The 17,784-nt window shown below is 42.3% G+C and overlaps 2 protein-coding genes across 2 annotated transcripts; both read left to right on the top strand.

Moving 5' to 3' along the window:
* Positions 1 to 4,839: 4,839 nt before the first annotated feature.
* Positions 4,840 to 9,764, top strand: kcnj10a (potassium inwardly rectifying channel subfamily J member 10a; the record flags this gene model as incomplete). The annotated part of the gene is made up of 5 exons (XM_079184487.1): positions 4,840 to 5,215; positions 5,469 to 5,680; positions 6,016 to 6,147; positions 6,603 to 6,780; positions 9,367 to 9,764. The coding sequence occupies 5 exons, from the start codon at positions 4,840 to 4,842 to the stop codon at positions 9,762 to 9,764; spliced, it is 1,296 nt and encodes a 431-aa protein (XP_079040613.1).
* A 4,253-nt stretch (positions 9,765 to 14,017) lies between these two features.
* LOC306714344 (uncharacterized protein) lies at positions 14,018 to 17,697 on the top strand. Its single transcript, XM_079184349.1, has 5 exons — positions 14,018 to 14,073; positions 14,368 to 14,661; positions 15,359 to 15,613; positions 15,799 to 15,950; positions 16,069 to 17,697. Exons 1-5 carry the CDS (start codon positions 14,034 to 14,036, stop codon positions 16,456 to 16,458), a joined length of 1,131 nt encoding a protein of 376 aa, XP_079040475.1. The 5' UTR covers positions 14,018 to 14,033; the 3' UTR covers positions 16,459 to 17,697.
* The last annotated feature ends 87 nt before the right edge of the window (positions 17,698 to 17,784 follow it).

The raw sequence follows: 17,784 nt of genomic DNA, 5'->3' as shown, positions 1-17,784 counted from the left end.
TAGCGAGGTCTCCACATCCTGAGCCGGTCCTGCTTGGAAACCCATGATTAATAAATATTGTCAGTAAATAAAAACATAACCTGAACATTAGAAGTGGTCGTACAGTACTCATAGCATATAAAGAACGAGAGGGCTTGTACAGAACATAGTGGCAAGAACAGGTGTGACGGTGCTTTGACTCCCGAGTCTATACAGAAACGTGTTGGCTCGGAAGCATTCGGTCGAAACAAATCACACGTTCTCATTGAGGAATCCTCATCAGCACCACGACAGCAGTAGAGCGGTCAGATTTACAGCGGGGGACACAGAGCTTTGGTTACCTCTGAGTCGGAAGAAGAAGGTAAAAGTCAGTCCTAAATCACAGCCCAGTGGCCGACAGCTGCTCTCTTGCTGTTTTAATTTGCCTCAATGTCGTAAGTCCTCGGGCTACTGATTCTGGGCCGAGGAAGCGGAGGCCAAGTGTTCAGATTCAGATGGTAGGTTGGGACACACAGACGCATTGATCACCATCGCAACTGATGACTTTTACTTCCTGTTCTTAAAGTGCACACGAAGGTAAATTATGTCAACGTGGGATACACACAGAACACAGAACACAAGAGAATCACGTTTCAGCTACTACAGCCGCTGTACTTGCTTGATTTTGGGGGGAATGAATTGTTTCTTTGATTTTATTCTCCCTCCAAGCATCAGATGCATGTTAGGGGGATGTATGCGTCCACTAAAGTGTTTTTCTGGATGGTCAAACAGCATCTGAAACCTTCTCCCCCTGCTTAACTTTCCCAAGCAGCAACTGGTCAGGTGTGCAGTGGTGAGAACAGCAGGATTTCAACTCTCAAGCTCTTTTTCTAATTTTTTACTCAATCATGTCACTTTGCATATGCAATACTATTAGTGGGACTACCGGAATGTGTGCCCCGTTATCCCTTGATTATTGCATCTCGTCCTTTTCGAGTGTCGCATTATAAGAAGACTTATAAATATTGATCTATTCGATCTCTAGATAGTGGGATTCAGATTTGACTTTAATTTAAATGAAAGGCTCTCCAGTGTAAACTGACTCTCCAAAATGTTTGAATTTTCAGTCTTCTACTTCTTAATAAATAAACTATTGAAAAACTGCTCTCACCTACCTGACAGTTATGATAAATAGTGTTTAAATATTGACCGTAACCATTAAGGAAGTGCTCCGACTCTGTAATGTTGTCTTTTAACTTCCCATCTCTTCTGGAGGACTGTGCTGTGTGGATTGACATCTGCTCCTTGTGATCAATATTATATAGTTGGGTTTCATTCATATTTATAAATCAGCTTCCAGACCAGCAGAGCAAAAATATCGACTGGTTTAGTGATTGTTTGTGTTTCTTAAATGTGCAACAATAACCTGCATCATCAAGTTAAACATCGGTGTCGTTGCAATAGAAACACCGAGCTAATCTACCAGCTGGTTGAGCTATTTTGTAAGCAACCCCACACATGCACATTCATTCCGTCCCCGGCTTTTGAGAACTGGCGGTAGGCTGTGTGAACCAATCAGGGCCGTGAATGTTTAGTCGTTCATACTGAATCATAATGACCGGAAGTGAAAAGAAGAAAAAAAAGGAAATAGAACGAAAAAGAAGAAGACGCTCTGTCTCTTAATGAGCCTGTCTGAAATCATTCACTGTAACATAAATAAAGACACACTGACACCACAGCAGCTCATTTGTATGGCGATGTGCGGCGCTTAGTTTGGCTCCGGGGGAGTTTGTGGCGTTAACGTCTTGTGTTGGCTGAGTAGATGCCTTCTTGGCACGGCCTGTGTTGATGTTTGGACAGCCCTTTCAGAGCGGTGCAGAGGCTGCTTGGGCACGGACAGTGGTCAGAGCCATTCAGCTCGTGTTGTATTGAGTCTTTTCAGTGCACTGTACTGGCTGCTAGGGGTTCTTTATGGCCGTGGACACTGGACAGGGGCACCGAGTGGAAGGGATTACTCTCTCCTCTGGAATACTAATGACCGTCTTTTGTCACCGATCTGTTTCCTCCACCTTCTCTCTCTCTCTCTCTCTCTCTCTCGCCATCCATTTCCCTCCCTCTTCCTCTTTCACTCCCTTTGTCACCCGATGCTCAATTCTCTCTCAATCCTCCTCTCAAAACCAATTATTCTCTCCCTTCTTCCCCCTCACAATGTCAAGCACCGCATACTCACACACGATCAAACGCAGTCACACACACACACACACACACACACACATGAAAACTTTAACCCTCCGTACCGCTCTCCTCTCCCCGTCTAACTTGCTCTCTCTTTCACTCACTCGCTCACCCAGTCGTATTTTTCTATGGTGGCTTTTGTCCCTTTCATCTCCTCGAAAACAAAGGATTCTTGTGCGCGCAGGACAGAGGGAAGGAGAGGAAGAGATCCTGACCTTGAGCGTGGAAAAAGTCATTTCAGAAAGAGAGGGAATCCATATTGCTGTCAGCGAGACTGATACACTTCCTAAATATTGTTTTGCCTCCACTAATATTGATATAACTTGCTTTGTATAGTTCTTAAGGATAGTGACTGTAGATACTGTTAAGTATGGGTAAGGGTTTTGTTTTTAGCGTCTTTCAACTTATTGTTTCAGTTCAGTCTCTCCGCTCTCATCAAACTCCTTTACAGCCAAACACGGCTGCCGTTTTCCCGTGGAAAAGCTTTGATAACCTCTCTGTACACAAGCGGCCCAGAAACAAATTTCAGGCAGACATAGTTAGCGAATATAGTGGAGCAGGGCTGCTAGTTGGTGGAGACCAAAGCAGAGCTAAAAGGAGCATGAATATCGGACCTCCATTCATCAGGTGGACACAAACATGACCCGAAAGAAATGCTGATGTTGCTGGATGTGTAAATAGGTAACAAGTTTACAACTTTATATGTCATTGTCTTGTTTACATCCTGTTGTGCTGCTTCCAAGTGGCCAAAACAATCTCTTAATATAAGATGGATTTGTGTTCTTTTGCTAGTTACTGTATTGTTGTGTGTAAAGTCCTGAGTCTGCAAACCAAACATTCCTTTGGACAGTCAACGGGATTGTATTGTGCTTGAACTGTTCAAAGGGTCTATAAGTTCAATACACGAGTGTGTGTTTACTGTATGTGTAGGCAGGAGCCACGCAGGGTTCAGAGTTCAGCTGGAGACGGACACGGCCAATCACATGGGCCTCCTCTTGACCCCGCCTCCTCCCTCTCCCCCTCCAACATGTTAGTATTCAGAGCACAGACATCAACACAGATCTCTATTCATTCACTCAGTGTGAGCTCCAGCATGGAGAGGGGAGAGAGACGGGTCAGGAAGGACAGAGCGAATCAGATCGTCGTGTTTCTTAGGCTTTTGTTTGTGTGGTTTTGTTTTAGGTTTTTGTCGTATTGCGCTTCGGAAAAGCCGAGGCAGTTTGACACAAAAGGGCCATTTGGTGAACAGTGAGTGTGAGCCAGAGAGAAGGAAAGAAAAAGAAGGATATAGAGAAACTGCAGCCCTGATGAGGGTAAAGCAGGGAAAACCCATACAGTGAGAATAAGTGTCCATGGCACCCGGGGGTGGGGTGGGGGACTTCTCGTTCTGTCAATACACTTTGAGACCCACAGACACTTGCATACAGATCCATCCCAACACATTACACCTCCATTGTCTGACATATAGGCATTCACTTGACACTTGTTAAATGACAACAAGCACTTAGCTTGAGTAAAGAGTGACGGTGCAGTTGTATGGGAGTACAACTACATCAATTTAATATACATATGTTTCCAAATGTGATTGGACATGCGTGTTTCATTAATGAACATCTCATGTGGAAACAAGCTGCTATGGCTCTTCAAGGAAGGTTTTTGAACCATTTAAGTCACAAGAGAATCCCCGATGTGGGTGACAAGGCCTGGTGTTTCAGTTCATCACAAAGGTGTTGGATGGGGTTGAGGTTACCAAACCATTTATGAACCTTGCCGTGTGCACATATCATCGTGGCAGCATTGAGATTTCCTTTAAGTGGAGCTAAGGGGCCTAAACCATGAAATACAGTCCCAAAACTACATAACAGGCAACTTTTTTGTACAGTTCCCCACAGCGGACATCCTCTCAAAAGCTTTGTCTGACTCTAAAATTGTGCACATCTCCCTGTCACAAATGATGCATAAATTAAGTCTCTCAGAAGTGTTGAGAAAATGAAGGGTTGAACTTGTGTCTGAAAACAGCTTTCAGTAAAATAGAAAGAGGGTTGTCCAGCAGAAGACCTCGGCGTCCTTGATTGAAATCTAAAGACTCTTCTCCTCATCTGTTTCATGTGGAATAACAGTCACTGGTGTCTCCTCATCTCAATTCAGTAGCCCTCTTGTGCAACCGACACGCGAATGAGTCGGCACTATCACGCTTTTAATGTGAAAGAGCAGCTGTGCCTTCACGCTGAAAGGAGGCTTTTATTTTGACAAGGCCAGCTGCCTCAATTGAAAGGAAAAGGGTGGGCTTTAATGGACCACCGTGGATAGCCACAACACTGTCCAGTTGAAAAATGTGCTTCTAATCCCCTTCCTCTTCTTCTCTCTTCATCGTCATCTCCCTCTCTTCTCAAATGTTCCACTCTGTCACTTTTCTCATTCATGTGGTTCACTATGTTCTCTCTTTTGTCCTTTTTCACACATCCTGCACCTTTTCATTTCGACTCACCTGCTGTTCACTTAATCTCACTGCCCATACAACCTTTGCCCTTTTCTTCTCGCCATCTCACCTCTCTTTTTTTTTATTGCACAACGGCTTTACCCACTTTTCTTCTTCTCCTCACCTCCTGTTGTCTCCGTCTCCAACCCCCCCCTGTAGCACCGGCCATGACTTCAGCCACTCCCCCCTCCTCTGAAGGCTCCTCCCCTCAGAAAGTGTGCCACTCCCAGACGCAGACTGACATCACCAAGCCCCTGCTGGGCTCCACGGGTGGGACCGGAGGTGCTGGTGCAGGAACGGGAGCTGCAGGGCCCAGCGCTCTGCGGAGGAGGCGCCGCGTCCTCTCGAAAGACGGACGGAGTAATGTACGCATTGAGCACGTAAGCGGGCGAGGGGCGCTGTACCTCCGAGACCTCTGGACGACTTTCCTAGACATGCAGTGGCGCTACAAGTTCTTCCTCTTCTCCGCCACCTTCGCTGGGACCTGGTTCGTGTTTGGAGTGCTTTGGTACCTGGTGGCATTGGTGCATGGAGATCTCCTGGGTAAGGAGGAGCGAGGGAGCACGATGGAGCTTTGTCTTTATCCGTGTCCTCTGGCTGTTTGTAAAAAAAAGGACTTATGAAGCACAAGCACTTTTTTTGTGAATGAGTTAACAAGAAAGACACACAGGCATACAGTTTTACATTGCAGAAAGAGCGTGAGAAAGATCTGGCAGAACAGGGAACACAATGTTCCTTGATAATTAGTTTAAAACCCCCAAACCGTAGATCCTTTATTCTTCCTCTCTTCCTCCAGAGTTTGACCCCCCCTCCAACCATACTCCATGTGTAATGGAGGTGAAGACCCTGACGGGAGCCTTCCTCTTCTCTCTGGAGTCTCAGACCACAATTGGCTACGGCTTCCGGTGCATCACCGAGGAGTGTCCTGGCGCCATTGTCCTGCTCATCTTTCAGCTGGTCATCACCATGGTGATGGAGATCTTCATCACCGGCACTTTCCTTGCAAAGGTAGTCGTGTGTAGTTGTTGGTCTTTTTTACCCAAAACAAAGTGTCTTAGTTGGACGTTGTAGTTCATCGGCTGGTTCCTCAAACCCCCCTCACCTAAATACGTCCTTCCTTTACCCATCCTGTATCACTACAGCTGTCAGTGTTTCCAGCAATCGACTTCTAGGTAACTGTTATCTGTCAAAAACAAGGTTATCTCCTCACTTATCTTGAACAGAGAAAGAGGAAATCAGAGGCCCCTGTAGATGATTACTGAAGGTTATATGTGGAGAGTTTCCAGTACGTAGTAACAAGAACCGTTTCTACTAACTGTGACGTGTTTCCCCTCCTCTTGTAGGTCGCTCGTCCCAAGAAGAGAGGCGAGACAGTGAAGTTTAGTCAACACGCTGTCGTGTCAAATCACGAGGGTCGGCCCTGCCTCATGATCCGAGTGGCCAACATGCGCAAAAGCCTGCTGTTAGGATGCCAGGTATGCAAGTCGCTTTTGGGTATGATTCATGGGTATGATTCATTTTGTGCCTCACAACCTGAGAGGGCTACTGTTTGATGTCTGTCTTGTATCTTTGTTAATGCGTTTGAAGAGCTTTATTATTGATTCCACTTGCTCTGCACAGCATTTGTTTGGATGCAATCCCATGATGGGTATGAACCCCCTGACGTACAGTCGTACCTGGAAGCCCATGCAATAAAGGAAATGACTAGAAAAGCCTTCATGAGAACCATAAGCTCTTTTAAAGGGACTGCTATAATGTCTAGTAGAGTGCTTGCTTAATAACCTGATTGGGAGGAATTTGCCATGCTCAAGGACACATCGCCTTTGATGAAGATATTGGCCGGTGCGGGTATTAACCCTGGAGCCTTTTGGTTACAGGATGCCTTCTGCAACCTCTTGGCTACATTTACTGACTCCATCTTGGCTCCCAGGTGACGGGGAAGTTGCTTCAGACGTCGCTGACCAAGGAGGGCGAGACGGTGCGGCTGGACCAGCGCAACGTGCCTTTCCAGGTGGACACGTCCAGCGACAGCCCCTTCCTCATCATCCCCCTGACTTTCTACCACATCATCGACGACAACAGCCCCCTCAGGGCCTGGGCAGCAAAAGGTAGGCCGTGGCTCTACGATGTCAAGTTGCGTGGCAGGTCTGATACAACAGACTTGTTTAAAATAGGGACGTAGTCTCCGCGACGTCACCCATAGGTTTGTGAAGGTTTGTGGCGACGCCTAATTATAAATTATAAAAATCCGTTTTTTTGTACCAGATTGTAAACTTGTTTATTTCTGCTGTAAAGTCGGGCATCTTCACATGGGGGTCTATGGGGATTGACTCACTTTTGAAGCCAGCTTCAAGTGGCACAGGAGGTTGCTGCTTGGTTTGATCCACAAATATCAAGAAGAAAACTTTTTCGATAATCGTAAGCAATCATTGGCAAAAGGCGTTATATGTTTTAAGAAATGTCTTTATTTGAAACAAAACCTTCGTATGTCTGTTGAGAATAACTGTATGTACATTCAGTATGTAGGTGTATTGGTATTTACGGTCATGTGCTGCGTTCTTGGCTGCCTCTAAGTGTCCAGAGTTGGGCCGGTTTGGCACCGGAGGAGACGATTTCTTTGGCTGGAATGTGTGTGAGAGAGACCGGCAGAGACACCCCTCATTAGAGCACAATGCTGTACAGTCCGGGGTGCTGACACGAGGCCTGCCCAGATCCACTTACAGCAGCGCAGACCTCTCAGCACTGGAAACCACAAAGGCATCGGTACTGATGGACTGTGATTGCGACGTTATTTACACTCACACTCCGGACTTCTTATTTCCTTGGCCTCACTTGACACACCTGATTTTGTACGTTATCAGTTCCTTTCCTTTCCTTATGTCCTATATACCTTTTTGCTCTGCCATTTAACTTCAACTTTCATTCCCTTATGTTTTGTTTTAGCCGTCATTACCCCCCCTTCAGCAGTAATTTCAACTGGAGACATATTTAAGGGATTAAATTACACATGATACTGTCCATAGTACTACAGTAATCCCTGTTCTAAATACCTGCTGTAACGGTAGTCGGTTTTTGTTGCCAGGTCCCCAGTGTTGTTTCATCTGGCCCGTAAAACCACCCATCACATAAAAAGTGGCATAAAGAATAACACAAACACCTTATTATCTTGGGACCTTAAAGGTGCTGCCGATGCTGACTTTGACTTGCAGCTGTAAGAACCACTTATTGACGCAAATGTGCCGTATGTGTTACACAGAACACACTGACATCTTTATTTCTTAAAAAATGGTAAGAAATGGTAACTTCAATGGGATTTATAGCTCATCGTGTTCTTGATTGCATGATAACTACGAATAGATCGTGGATGAATGGGTCTCTTACGGACATTTTAAAAAGTCTTGGGCATACTTCCATGATGATACTCATGACTGAGCACGCTTTTGTGCCCACTGGTTCTTTGAACAGAGCTTTAAAGCTTCCTGCTAAGCCTGCTTTATGTTCTCAACATGTAGCAGATTTAAGGGATCTTCAGCAGGAAACTGCTCCCATAAGAACAATGAAAACTGGCTTCCAGTGCAACAGTGTGTGAATCTTTATGGCATTATGTGACTGTGAGTCATTGAATCAGGAGGGCAGGACACTGTGGAGACGGTCTATAGGAGAGTCCAAACCACTGAGCTGGAACATCAGCACATTCCTCTTGACCATGTCTATACACTGTACCACGCAAGGCTGATGGGTAACATTTAAGTGTGTGTGTGTGCACACTGTGGGAAACACCATCGCTGACTCATTCAAAGTGAGAAAGATCACGAAACCCCGTTGTGGCTGATGACAAAGAGAGGTGCAAAGAAAGGTGCTTGTCGGTTGAGAAAAGTGGATGGACTTGAATGCATGAATGTCTGCGCCATGTTTCATGTTAACCCATGCAGCAGCAGCAGCAGCAGCAGCAGCAGCAGCAGCATCCCTAGCCATGCAGCTGGTTAAGATCACTACATCAATGCAGTTGGAGCCCTTTGCACCCGCCCAATAAAGAGAATCCCTCTACCAAGTTTGTCGCAGGGAGTACGAGCGGTTGCGAAACCTGGTGTTTTTTTCCCTGGTGGGAGCGTCACTGGGTCTGGGTTAGGGGGAAGGACTGTTTAGACAGATGACAGAGTCGGCATTCTGAGTGCGGCCTGTTGATGCAGGTGTGTGCTTGTTTGAGTGCACGAGTCTTCTAGTGTGTCCTTTTGTGTGCTTGGGTTTGTGGGTTTTAAATATATGTGACATTTATGATTGTAATGTGTCCAACAGGTGGCAGTTTCTACTTTGTTTGTGTGTTCAACATGCGGGAATGACTGTAAGTGTGTGTGTTTGTGTGTGAGATCCAGTCAAGTGTTTTTAGAATCAGTCAGTAAGTGGGGAGTTTTTATGTTTTGGAAATTTCAGGATGTGTGCGCTTGTTCGTGTGTGTGTGTCTTTCCTTCTCCACATACATGACTGTCTTTATACAATAGATCACATAACTGCAATGATAATGTTAAAGGCTCACTTCACCGCCCCTCACAGTTCCCCTTTAGCTGTATGGAGCTTTTTAGCTCATTTTAATGGCTTCTGCCCAGCAACTGTATTCTCATCAACATGTGGCTTGCTTAGGAAAATGGTAGTTTTTTAAGATTGCCGTTAAACCCCAGGTTTCCTCTGTCCTTCAGGTGGTGGCTGGACAGACCCGGACGTGGCTGACTTTGAGCTGCTAGTGATCATGAGCGCCACGGTTGAGCCGACCTCCGCCACCTGTCAGGTCCGAACATCCTACCTTCCGGATGAGATCCTCTGGGGCTACGAGTTCCCCCCCGTCGTCTCCCTGTCCCCCTCGGGGAAATATGTGGCCGATTTCACCTTCTTTGACAAAGTGGCCAAAACCAAAACCCCACCGGTCTTCAAGCAGGCCTTGCCACCGAGCCCGCCGTCGCAGGCGTCCCGTGGCCACAGAGGCAAGGAGGCTGGGACGGACCCAGAGAAGATGCGACTGGAGGAGAGCTACAGGGGGGGGGAGAAGGGGCGAGAAAGGGGGCGCAGCCCTCTCAGTGTGCGTATTAGTAATGTCTGAGGGAAAAGAAACAGGAAGTGGTAACGGAAAGCTGATGTGAAACTGATAAAAGATAAAAGCAGGACGAAAAGAAAGAAGCTGCTCACAAAAACACCTCCCCCACTTGTACACAAAACCCTCTGCCTGCGGATATGAGAGAGAGACACCTGGAACCACAAGACTGTGGACTATATAGGCCTACTGAACATATCTGTGTCACTTCAAAGGGAGCAAGTTACAAACCCAACATGTACAAATGTACAGCAAGTCATCCGTAGAGACACTTATATTCATTTTCCTTGGAAAGGACTTGATTTACTGTAACTGGAGGATGCTCAAACACTGCAAAAGCCTTCATCTTATCGGGTCGTTTCTGTCTATAATTTAGCCCTATAGGGTTTTAGTAATAACTAAATCTAATTCCAATAGAAATCAACCTATTTCAAGACTTTTCTAGAAATGAACTTTTCCTTGAACCGAGAAGGAATACGAAAAGTGAACCTGATTTCAGAAATGGAAAAAGTTGATTTCTATTTCTGTTCTAAGAAAATAAGAACTCAACTACAGACAAATTGACTTGATGTGATTTGTTTCAGTGTAGTTAAACGTCTTGTTAATCACTGAATCACAGTACTGTTTTTTTTTTGTTTTTTTTAAATTAACAAAATACCTGCAAAAGGTGGCGAAAATACTGGAACCACATTATGTTTTTAATGAGGGATTTTATAATATTTTATGCACCCAATAGTCTTTAACAGCATCATTACTTGTTGCCCCTGAAAGTATTCAGCTCTTTCACATGAATGTCTTTTCTTGTTTATTGGGGAAAATATATTTAGTAATATTACTAAAAGCACTTTAACTTGACAGAAACGTGGCATTTCACACAATGGGAATAACTGAACTAACTCTTATACTTAATGCACTGTAATAAATGGTTAAATCTTGTTGTTATGTTTGGGGTGTGTGAGTGTGAGTGTGCGTTGTTATGCCTGAAAATGAGTTAAATTGTGTTTGTATGAGCCTTTTTGTGAACTCTCTTAAACGTCATGTACAGTATGTGTGTGATAATGTACCTCTGTACAGTGTATAAAAGTATGTTTTTCCTACATTATTCATAAATCTCTGTCCTGACATTTGATACACCACTCTGCATTTTCAATATCCCATATTGTTGATGCACAATGTTATTTCTTTTAAGTACAATGTTCCCGTCTTTTTACTGCCGTCATTTCCTCCAAACATTGCTTATGAAAGTCCCAATGTGTGTCTATTGTATTGGATAAGTACATACATTTGGATAAAAAACTATATTTTCCTCCTTTTATTCTACATTGAAATGGCGACAGACGCATCAAAATTAAATCAAATTGGGGAACTTGTTCCTCGAGGACCAAAAATGAGACATCTGAATTTTTTAATTAAGGAATAAGGGACATCAGAAATGCTTGTTACACAAAGATTACGAAGACCTTTTTCTATTCTTAAAATTGTTTTTGTTTGAATGGCCAACGACGCATGTTATTAAAAATCAGTAATATGCATCTCTACTTGGCAGAGATTAAGTGCCACTGTTCAAAATGAAATCATCTGCTGCTCCAGACAAGCCCAATGGAAACTATTGAAAAGAACTGAAAATATTTCAGAATCAATGTCTGCTGAGAGGTTGTGCTTGTTTATACTGTAAAGCCTTCTGTATACTATGGATCACTCACATTGGTCTAACTTGATAAGTAAGCACTTTCTAAGTGGCTGTTTTAATAAATGTAGCCTGTCATTTACAACATGTCTATGTGTGTGTGCATGAAACAAGATGATGCTGTTTGAAATGCCTCCATAGTGGAATATAGATTATCGAAGATGAAAGAGCTAAAACATCACCAACATGTTTTTTAAAATCATCATCTATGAACTATAGAGTATTACATTGTATGAAGCTTTAAATTAATTTAATTTCACTTGTTTTTAGATTAGGATTAACCAATATTGAGAGGACCAGTAATTTAGTAAACTAATGCACAAGTTTGTTTAACGAAATGTGAAAACTACGTTAGAAGGTTGGCCTAGAAATATGTTGCAGATATTTTTAATAATAATCATAGGTATCTATCTATCTATCTAGCTATCTATCTATCTATCTATCTATCTATCTATCTATCTATCTATCTATCTATCGGCTAATTGATTACAGTCATCTAAATAAAGTAGGTAAAACAACTAAGAATCAACAAATAACTCAGAGTTGATTAAAATTATATAATAAAAAAAATAAAATAAATGTTAATTCTGTTCTATCTAATACCAGAGGAGAATATTTCAGGATAACTAAAATAAGAAACACAGATTACACCTTTAGTTTCAACTCTTCGTTTTCGTTGGTCAATACGGTGGCCAGTGAGGGACACCTCTCGTGATTGGCACCAGGTGAGGAAGAGACGCATGGAGGGCGGGCCGACGCGCCGAGGAGCGACAAGGATGTGTATGACTAGCATCAGCTAGCCTAGTAGCTCGTGTAACTGTAAGAAACTCCCTCCTGAGGATCGAAACGTAAGTGTAAGTTTAACTTTCTTTACTCTGTTTCAGTGAAGAGGGTTGTACTGTCGCTGTGAAGCATGCTAACCTGCAGCACGTTTTTACTTGTGAATGTGTGTACTCGTGTAGCTACAGTGTAACTAGTTGTATGTTGAGTGTTTAGTTTAATAATAAGTATCTGTTGGTTCAACAAGGACAACTTGTCTCATTTGCAAGTGTATTGATAGTTTAGTTTTCCTTTGTTTTGCCAATTGGTGAAGTTTATTTATGTTTGAGTAATAATACTCACTGTAAAGGAGTCTGTTTTTGTTTTTAAGGGACCTTATTTGTTACATTCATATAAACTGGGGGTTAAATAATTGTTTTTCATATTACGTCAACAGTAGACTGCAACCATTTTCCTTTTACAATATTGTTCGGGTTCAGTTTTTTAAAAGAAGATATTATGAGAAGTAATTTTAGTTGGCAGTGTGTAATAATTCCCCTTTAATTAGTTAAACCTTGTAGTAGCTACTTTGAGTAATAAACCTCAAAGTTCCCTTCATTAGTAAACTCAGTCCACGGCATCTTAAACACGGGGTTGGTTGAGTTTATTATTAATAAAATAAAGGCATTGGTGCACTAGAAATAAGAGTACCAGACATTTTACATCGGTTACTTCATGAAGTAAAAATGTTTTAACATTTTTTTCCAGGATGAAACATTGCTAAGATGTAATTTATTCAAGTTTCTCCTCACTCAATTTTACATGAATACATTCCCACCGGCTGCTAACGGCTAACTTCGACTAGCTCTCCTGTTGATTTCAACACAGATTTGACTTTACTTGCCCCGGGCAAGAGCTAATGTCCAGCCCTGCAGAGGGTTGCCTGGTTAATAAGCTGTTGATCAAATTTGCATGCGAGAACAACATTGCTAAAGAAATCCTTTTATTTGCTATTTGTCCAGGCTACAACTGTCCAGGCTACAACTATTTGTCCAGGCTACAACCTCTGGTACATTTTAACACAGGATATTTTCAGCCGGTATGAGACCACATCTGAACTGACTGATGGTGACGTGTGCAGATAGGTTTTGTAGCGTTTCATGCATTACAGCAGACAAAGCAATAGCTACCTATTCTGCAAACAATGTTAGCGCTGCACTTCTGCGTGGTTTGTTCTGCAGATAGATAGCTAATGCATTGCATTTCAAACTATAACTCTTTTTATGTCTGTCTGGATCAGAAAAAAGAACATGCAATTTTAATTCAGCTGATCTTAAAAGATTACGGTCTGTGTTTTTTTTGTATTTTCCAACTTTACATGCAATAGTAATTATATTCATGATATTACATTTAAGTAGAATGCTAGTTTTCAATAGTGCTAGATAGGGCTGCAACAACGATTCGATAAAATCGATAAAAATCGATTATTAAAAGAGTTGGCAAAGAATTTCATTATCGATTCGTTGTGTCGCGCGATTATTACGCCACTCAATAATGCCGTGTTCACACCACACAAAAAATTCATATTAAATAAATCTGCTCTGTTTATTCACAGATAAGACTGTGAACAAACAGAGCAGATTCATTTTACGATGCTTGGTTGTCGGCTATGTGTGGGTTGAACTCAAATGAATTGAACCACAGCATGTGTTGCTGCGTTCCACTTCCGTGCCTCTGAAGGAAGCCACCTGCTCTCAGTGCTGCTGCTCGTCAACAGGAAACATACTTTACATGATCTAAAGAGTTTCTCAAGAACTTTGAGGAGATTGAAGATGCTGCTTCTTCTTCTTCTGAGCTGTTGGATGATTGCAGGTAAAATGAATAAAAAATGTATTACCATTTGCATGTTTAAATGTCAGAACCAGTTGATCTATTTGTACCTATACGAGTCTGAAGAAACCGGCTGTAATACTGTTTAATGCAGTAAAGTCCTATTTTACATATGCAGTAGGTTAAGGAAATGTATTTATTTTTGGAGTTATAAAGTTCTTTTGCAAGTTCCTCTTGCAAAAGAATAAAACCCATCAATGCTCATGACATGTATAGGATATTTATATGATTGCTTCATATAAATTTCTTCTTATATCATGTTTTGTTTCCTGTCAGGGATCACAGCAAAGGACCAACCAACGACGCATTACCGGGTGAAAAACGGTTCAATGTGTTTACAAGTTGAAGAATCACCACCATATCAACAAGCTACGTGGCTTTTTAATAAGGAAGCTATTGTTTTGGAGAAAAACATCAGACCCAAGTACAAAGACAAAGTGGATTATGATCCAAGTAACCACTCCTTGTGTATCAACAACCTCATTGAGACAGACAGTGGCATCTACACATTCTCATTCTTCAATCCTCAGGACAAAGAGTTAAAGGAGATCCACGAGCTCATTGTTGAAGGTGAGTTTTAAACAGTCTTCACGTTAAGCTGTGTTTGTGATGTACTAAATATTATTCACACCACGGTAGATCGTCTGTTTTTAATTCATTCAAATATATTTTTTATAAAATAATAGTATTTTAAATAATCTCCTCTCACACAACTTTTCCCAGGACTATTTTATCAGACATCCCTTTTCTCAATTTAATGATTCATTTTGATTTTTACACTTCCTGGTTTAGATTATTTGCTTTTATCAGTATTCGTGGCATTCATGTTCTCAGGTGTATTGTGATGTAATAATATGTTCTGTTTGAGCTTTTGTTTTTGATGAAGTGCGGAAAAGAATTGATAACATGTATATAAAATACAATAACGTTATTTCTTTACATTTTACTCGTGTCATCAGGCGTTGTACTCGCAGTACAAGACGGTGGGCCAGGCGGCGTTTAGGCGCACATGTTCATGCAACACAGCACACACCAACTGCCGATTATATATTCTACGACTATTATATATTAAACCTTTGAACGGCAGAAATCCACCAAGTGCAGCACTTGTTAGGAAAGCCTTCCCTTCAATGGAGGAAAACCCGTAGAGTGGATTTGTGCACTTTATGTTGAGTATGAATTATGTTGAGTCTCTCTAGTTGCCACCAGAGGGTGCCAGCAAACAGCCTAATGCCTTTAATGGATCTGCTTGGACCGGTGGTTGCAGAAACTGTTCCCAGACCTGTCATGAGGATGTCAGGACGCAGCTCCAACCTGTCTGCTGGACTGTGCAACATCACAGTCAACTGCTCCATCAGGGATGAGTGGGTGTGGTCCTTCTGTGATGGAGAGGGTTGCAGCACATCTCAGAGATCACTCAGGAAGGTCAACATCACCATATTCACTGACAACAGATCCATTGTCTGCAGAGGCAACAACCACGTCAGCACAAGCAAAGTGTATGAAAGCACAGAGGCAACGTGTAAGTGTCATGTGATGATTTATTTATTTATTGCTCACAATGACAGCCGAACACTTGAAATCCAGTAAATATATATTCAGTTCTTTCTTTCTTTCTTGCATGTTTTTAGGCAACCACCTCCATCGTTATAATAATCCAGTTGGTTGCGGTGCTATCTGCTAACATGTGTTTCCATGTGTTTCCAGGCTTGAGAAAACCTAATCCTGAACATGAAGAGACACCAGAATCACCCACTGTTATAATAATAGTAACAGTCATTGCAATGTGTGTGTCCTTCTGTGCCTTTGCTGTCTGTGTGGTAAAGGGGCGTTTTTCAACAGAATATAATCAGCATCAGGTAATTTTTTACAACTCAAACCTTTCTTCAAGATGTGAAACAGAGTTTTTGTTTAGTGGAGATGTCTTGTGATAGTACGTGACATTGTTGAAAACACATTTTACTGCATTATTTCTAGGCAGAGACACCTGCTGCTCGGATAACACAAAGCCAGCAGGTGGAGGCAAAGCCACAATCTGTGTCGAGCGTCTCTACTTCCTCTTCCAGTCAGGCTGAGGCCTGTTATGAGAACGTGGATGCCACACAGCCCTGCCAGACCAGCAGCCCAACCAGCAGCCCAGGAGAGGAGTTGGGGTCCCAGCGAAGTCAGGAAGTCGATACTGTCTACAACGTTTTACCAACTGCGACTTCATCTCTGGGCAAGAGTGATGGCGGCGTAGATACGGAACGACACAAGACGACACAAGAGACGTCGAGGTCAAAGTATGTCCCCCTGGATGAGGAAGAGCACGTTGACACTCTGTACAGTGTGCTGCAACTGCCAAAGAAGCCACAGCACCACCAATAGGTCAAACGGAGGTTTTTCAGAAGCCGAAGAGATGAACATGACGAGTGAAAGAAGCCTGTTAGACTCTGTGAAAGCCAGAATGATGACATGGACATTCCTGCTGGATTTACTTGAAGTCTTTGTGGATTATACAATTATTTTGTACATTGTTTTGTTGTATTTGTTTTCTTTTAGTAGAGATATGGCTTGTTAGACCCCCGTCACTGTGCAGCTAAATTCTAAATGTCCATAGAGGACCACAAGGGGGTGACAAAGTACCCTGATTGAACCTGCACATGTTCTCCTCTTTGAGTCATGTAGTTATGTGCCGTGTCAAGGACCCATGAGCCACATCCTCAAAAAGCTGTAGTACTCCCTAACGAATACATTTTGAAACTCATCATAGTGTTTTACTTCTTTGGTAAACATGTTATCCTGCTTTGCTCAATTCCTGGTAGCATTGTGCTCCAAAGAATACAATTACCTGCTCAGGGTTCATATCCTTTGCCCTGCACTACTGCATGTAACCAATGCATGGTTGGTTATTGCACCTGCACTGTGGGTTGACATCAATCAAAGTGCTTTAGTTTTCCAATACCTTCATAAAGTATACAAAATATTAAACATTATATTGATACAAAGATCATTATGTTTCACGGTCCAATGAGCTACAGGACGTTCTTCTCTTTATTAGAAATGAATGATTTGATCATTTTTATTTGCAGCACTAAAAATGAGGAAGAGCACAACAGAGTGGGGAACTTGTGTTTCCGATCTTTACAAACTTAACTTTCTGGATTAGTCTGTTCTTTTCTTATGATGTTTCAGATTGAGAAATATTGACCGCTTACTTCCTCATGTCACCGTCAGTCATTGTTGCATTCACAATGTTCTATTATAAAAAGTTCAATTTCTTCAACTGAGAATTAAAAAATGTATTCGTACATCTCAGAACTTGACCCCTCTTCTTTTCTGCGTACATACAGATTAGCACTGGTGTGACTGTGGTGTGACAACTTTCAACCTGCAGCAACACATCTTAAATGTGTGAAGAGGAACAGGAAAGGTGTTTTACTCATGCTGAGAAGCACTGTGGCTTTCCTCTTCTCACCCTCTAGTTTCAAAGAAATCTCTAAAGCACAATGGAACAAAACTGTTTATTTCAATGTTTTATTTTCATTAGATTTCTTTCATTTCCCCTTTTTGTCTCTTTATCAATTTCACGAGAACAGATTGGTTTGCAAACACATACAGTCATGTGGGCTGTTTGCCATTGTTGTTGGAGTTGCTGTTACTATGTGTAATAAAATACTTTGGTACCAAGTCGATGCTAATATTCTGGAAACG

Source organism: Pholis gunnellus (assembly GCF_910591455.1).
Source record: "Pholis gunnellus genome assembly, chromosome: 23".
Lineage (NCBI taxonomy): Eukaryota > Metazoa > Chordata > Actinopteri > Perciformes > Pholidae > Pholis > Pholis gunnellus.
Note: the sequence above shows the minus strand (reverse complement) of the source record. Positions and strands in the feature narration are given on the sequence as shown.

What these genes read in the sequence shown, in the direction of transcription:
- LOC306714344 (XM_079184349.1), top strand. Translation starts at nt 14,034, where the DNA reads ATGCTGCTTCTTCTTCTTCTGAGCTGTTGGATGATTGCAG. An exon ending in GAGCTGTTGGATGATTGCAG is followed by an intron (nt 14,074 to 14,367) that starts GTAAAATGAATA and finishes GTTTCCTGTCAG; the next exon opens with GGATCACAGCAAAGGACCAA. An exon ending in TGAAAGCACAGAGGCAACGT is followed by an intron (nt 15,614 to 15,798) that starts GTAAGTGTCATG and finishes ATGTGTTTCCAG; the next exon opens with GCTTGAGAAAACCTAATCCT.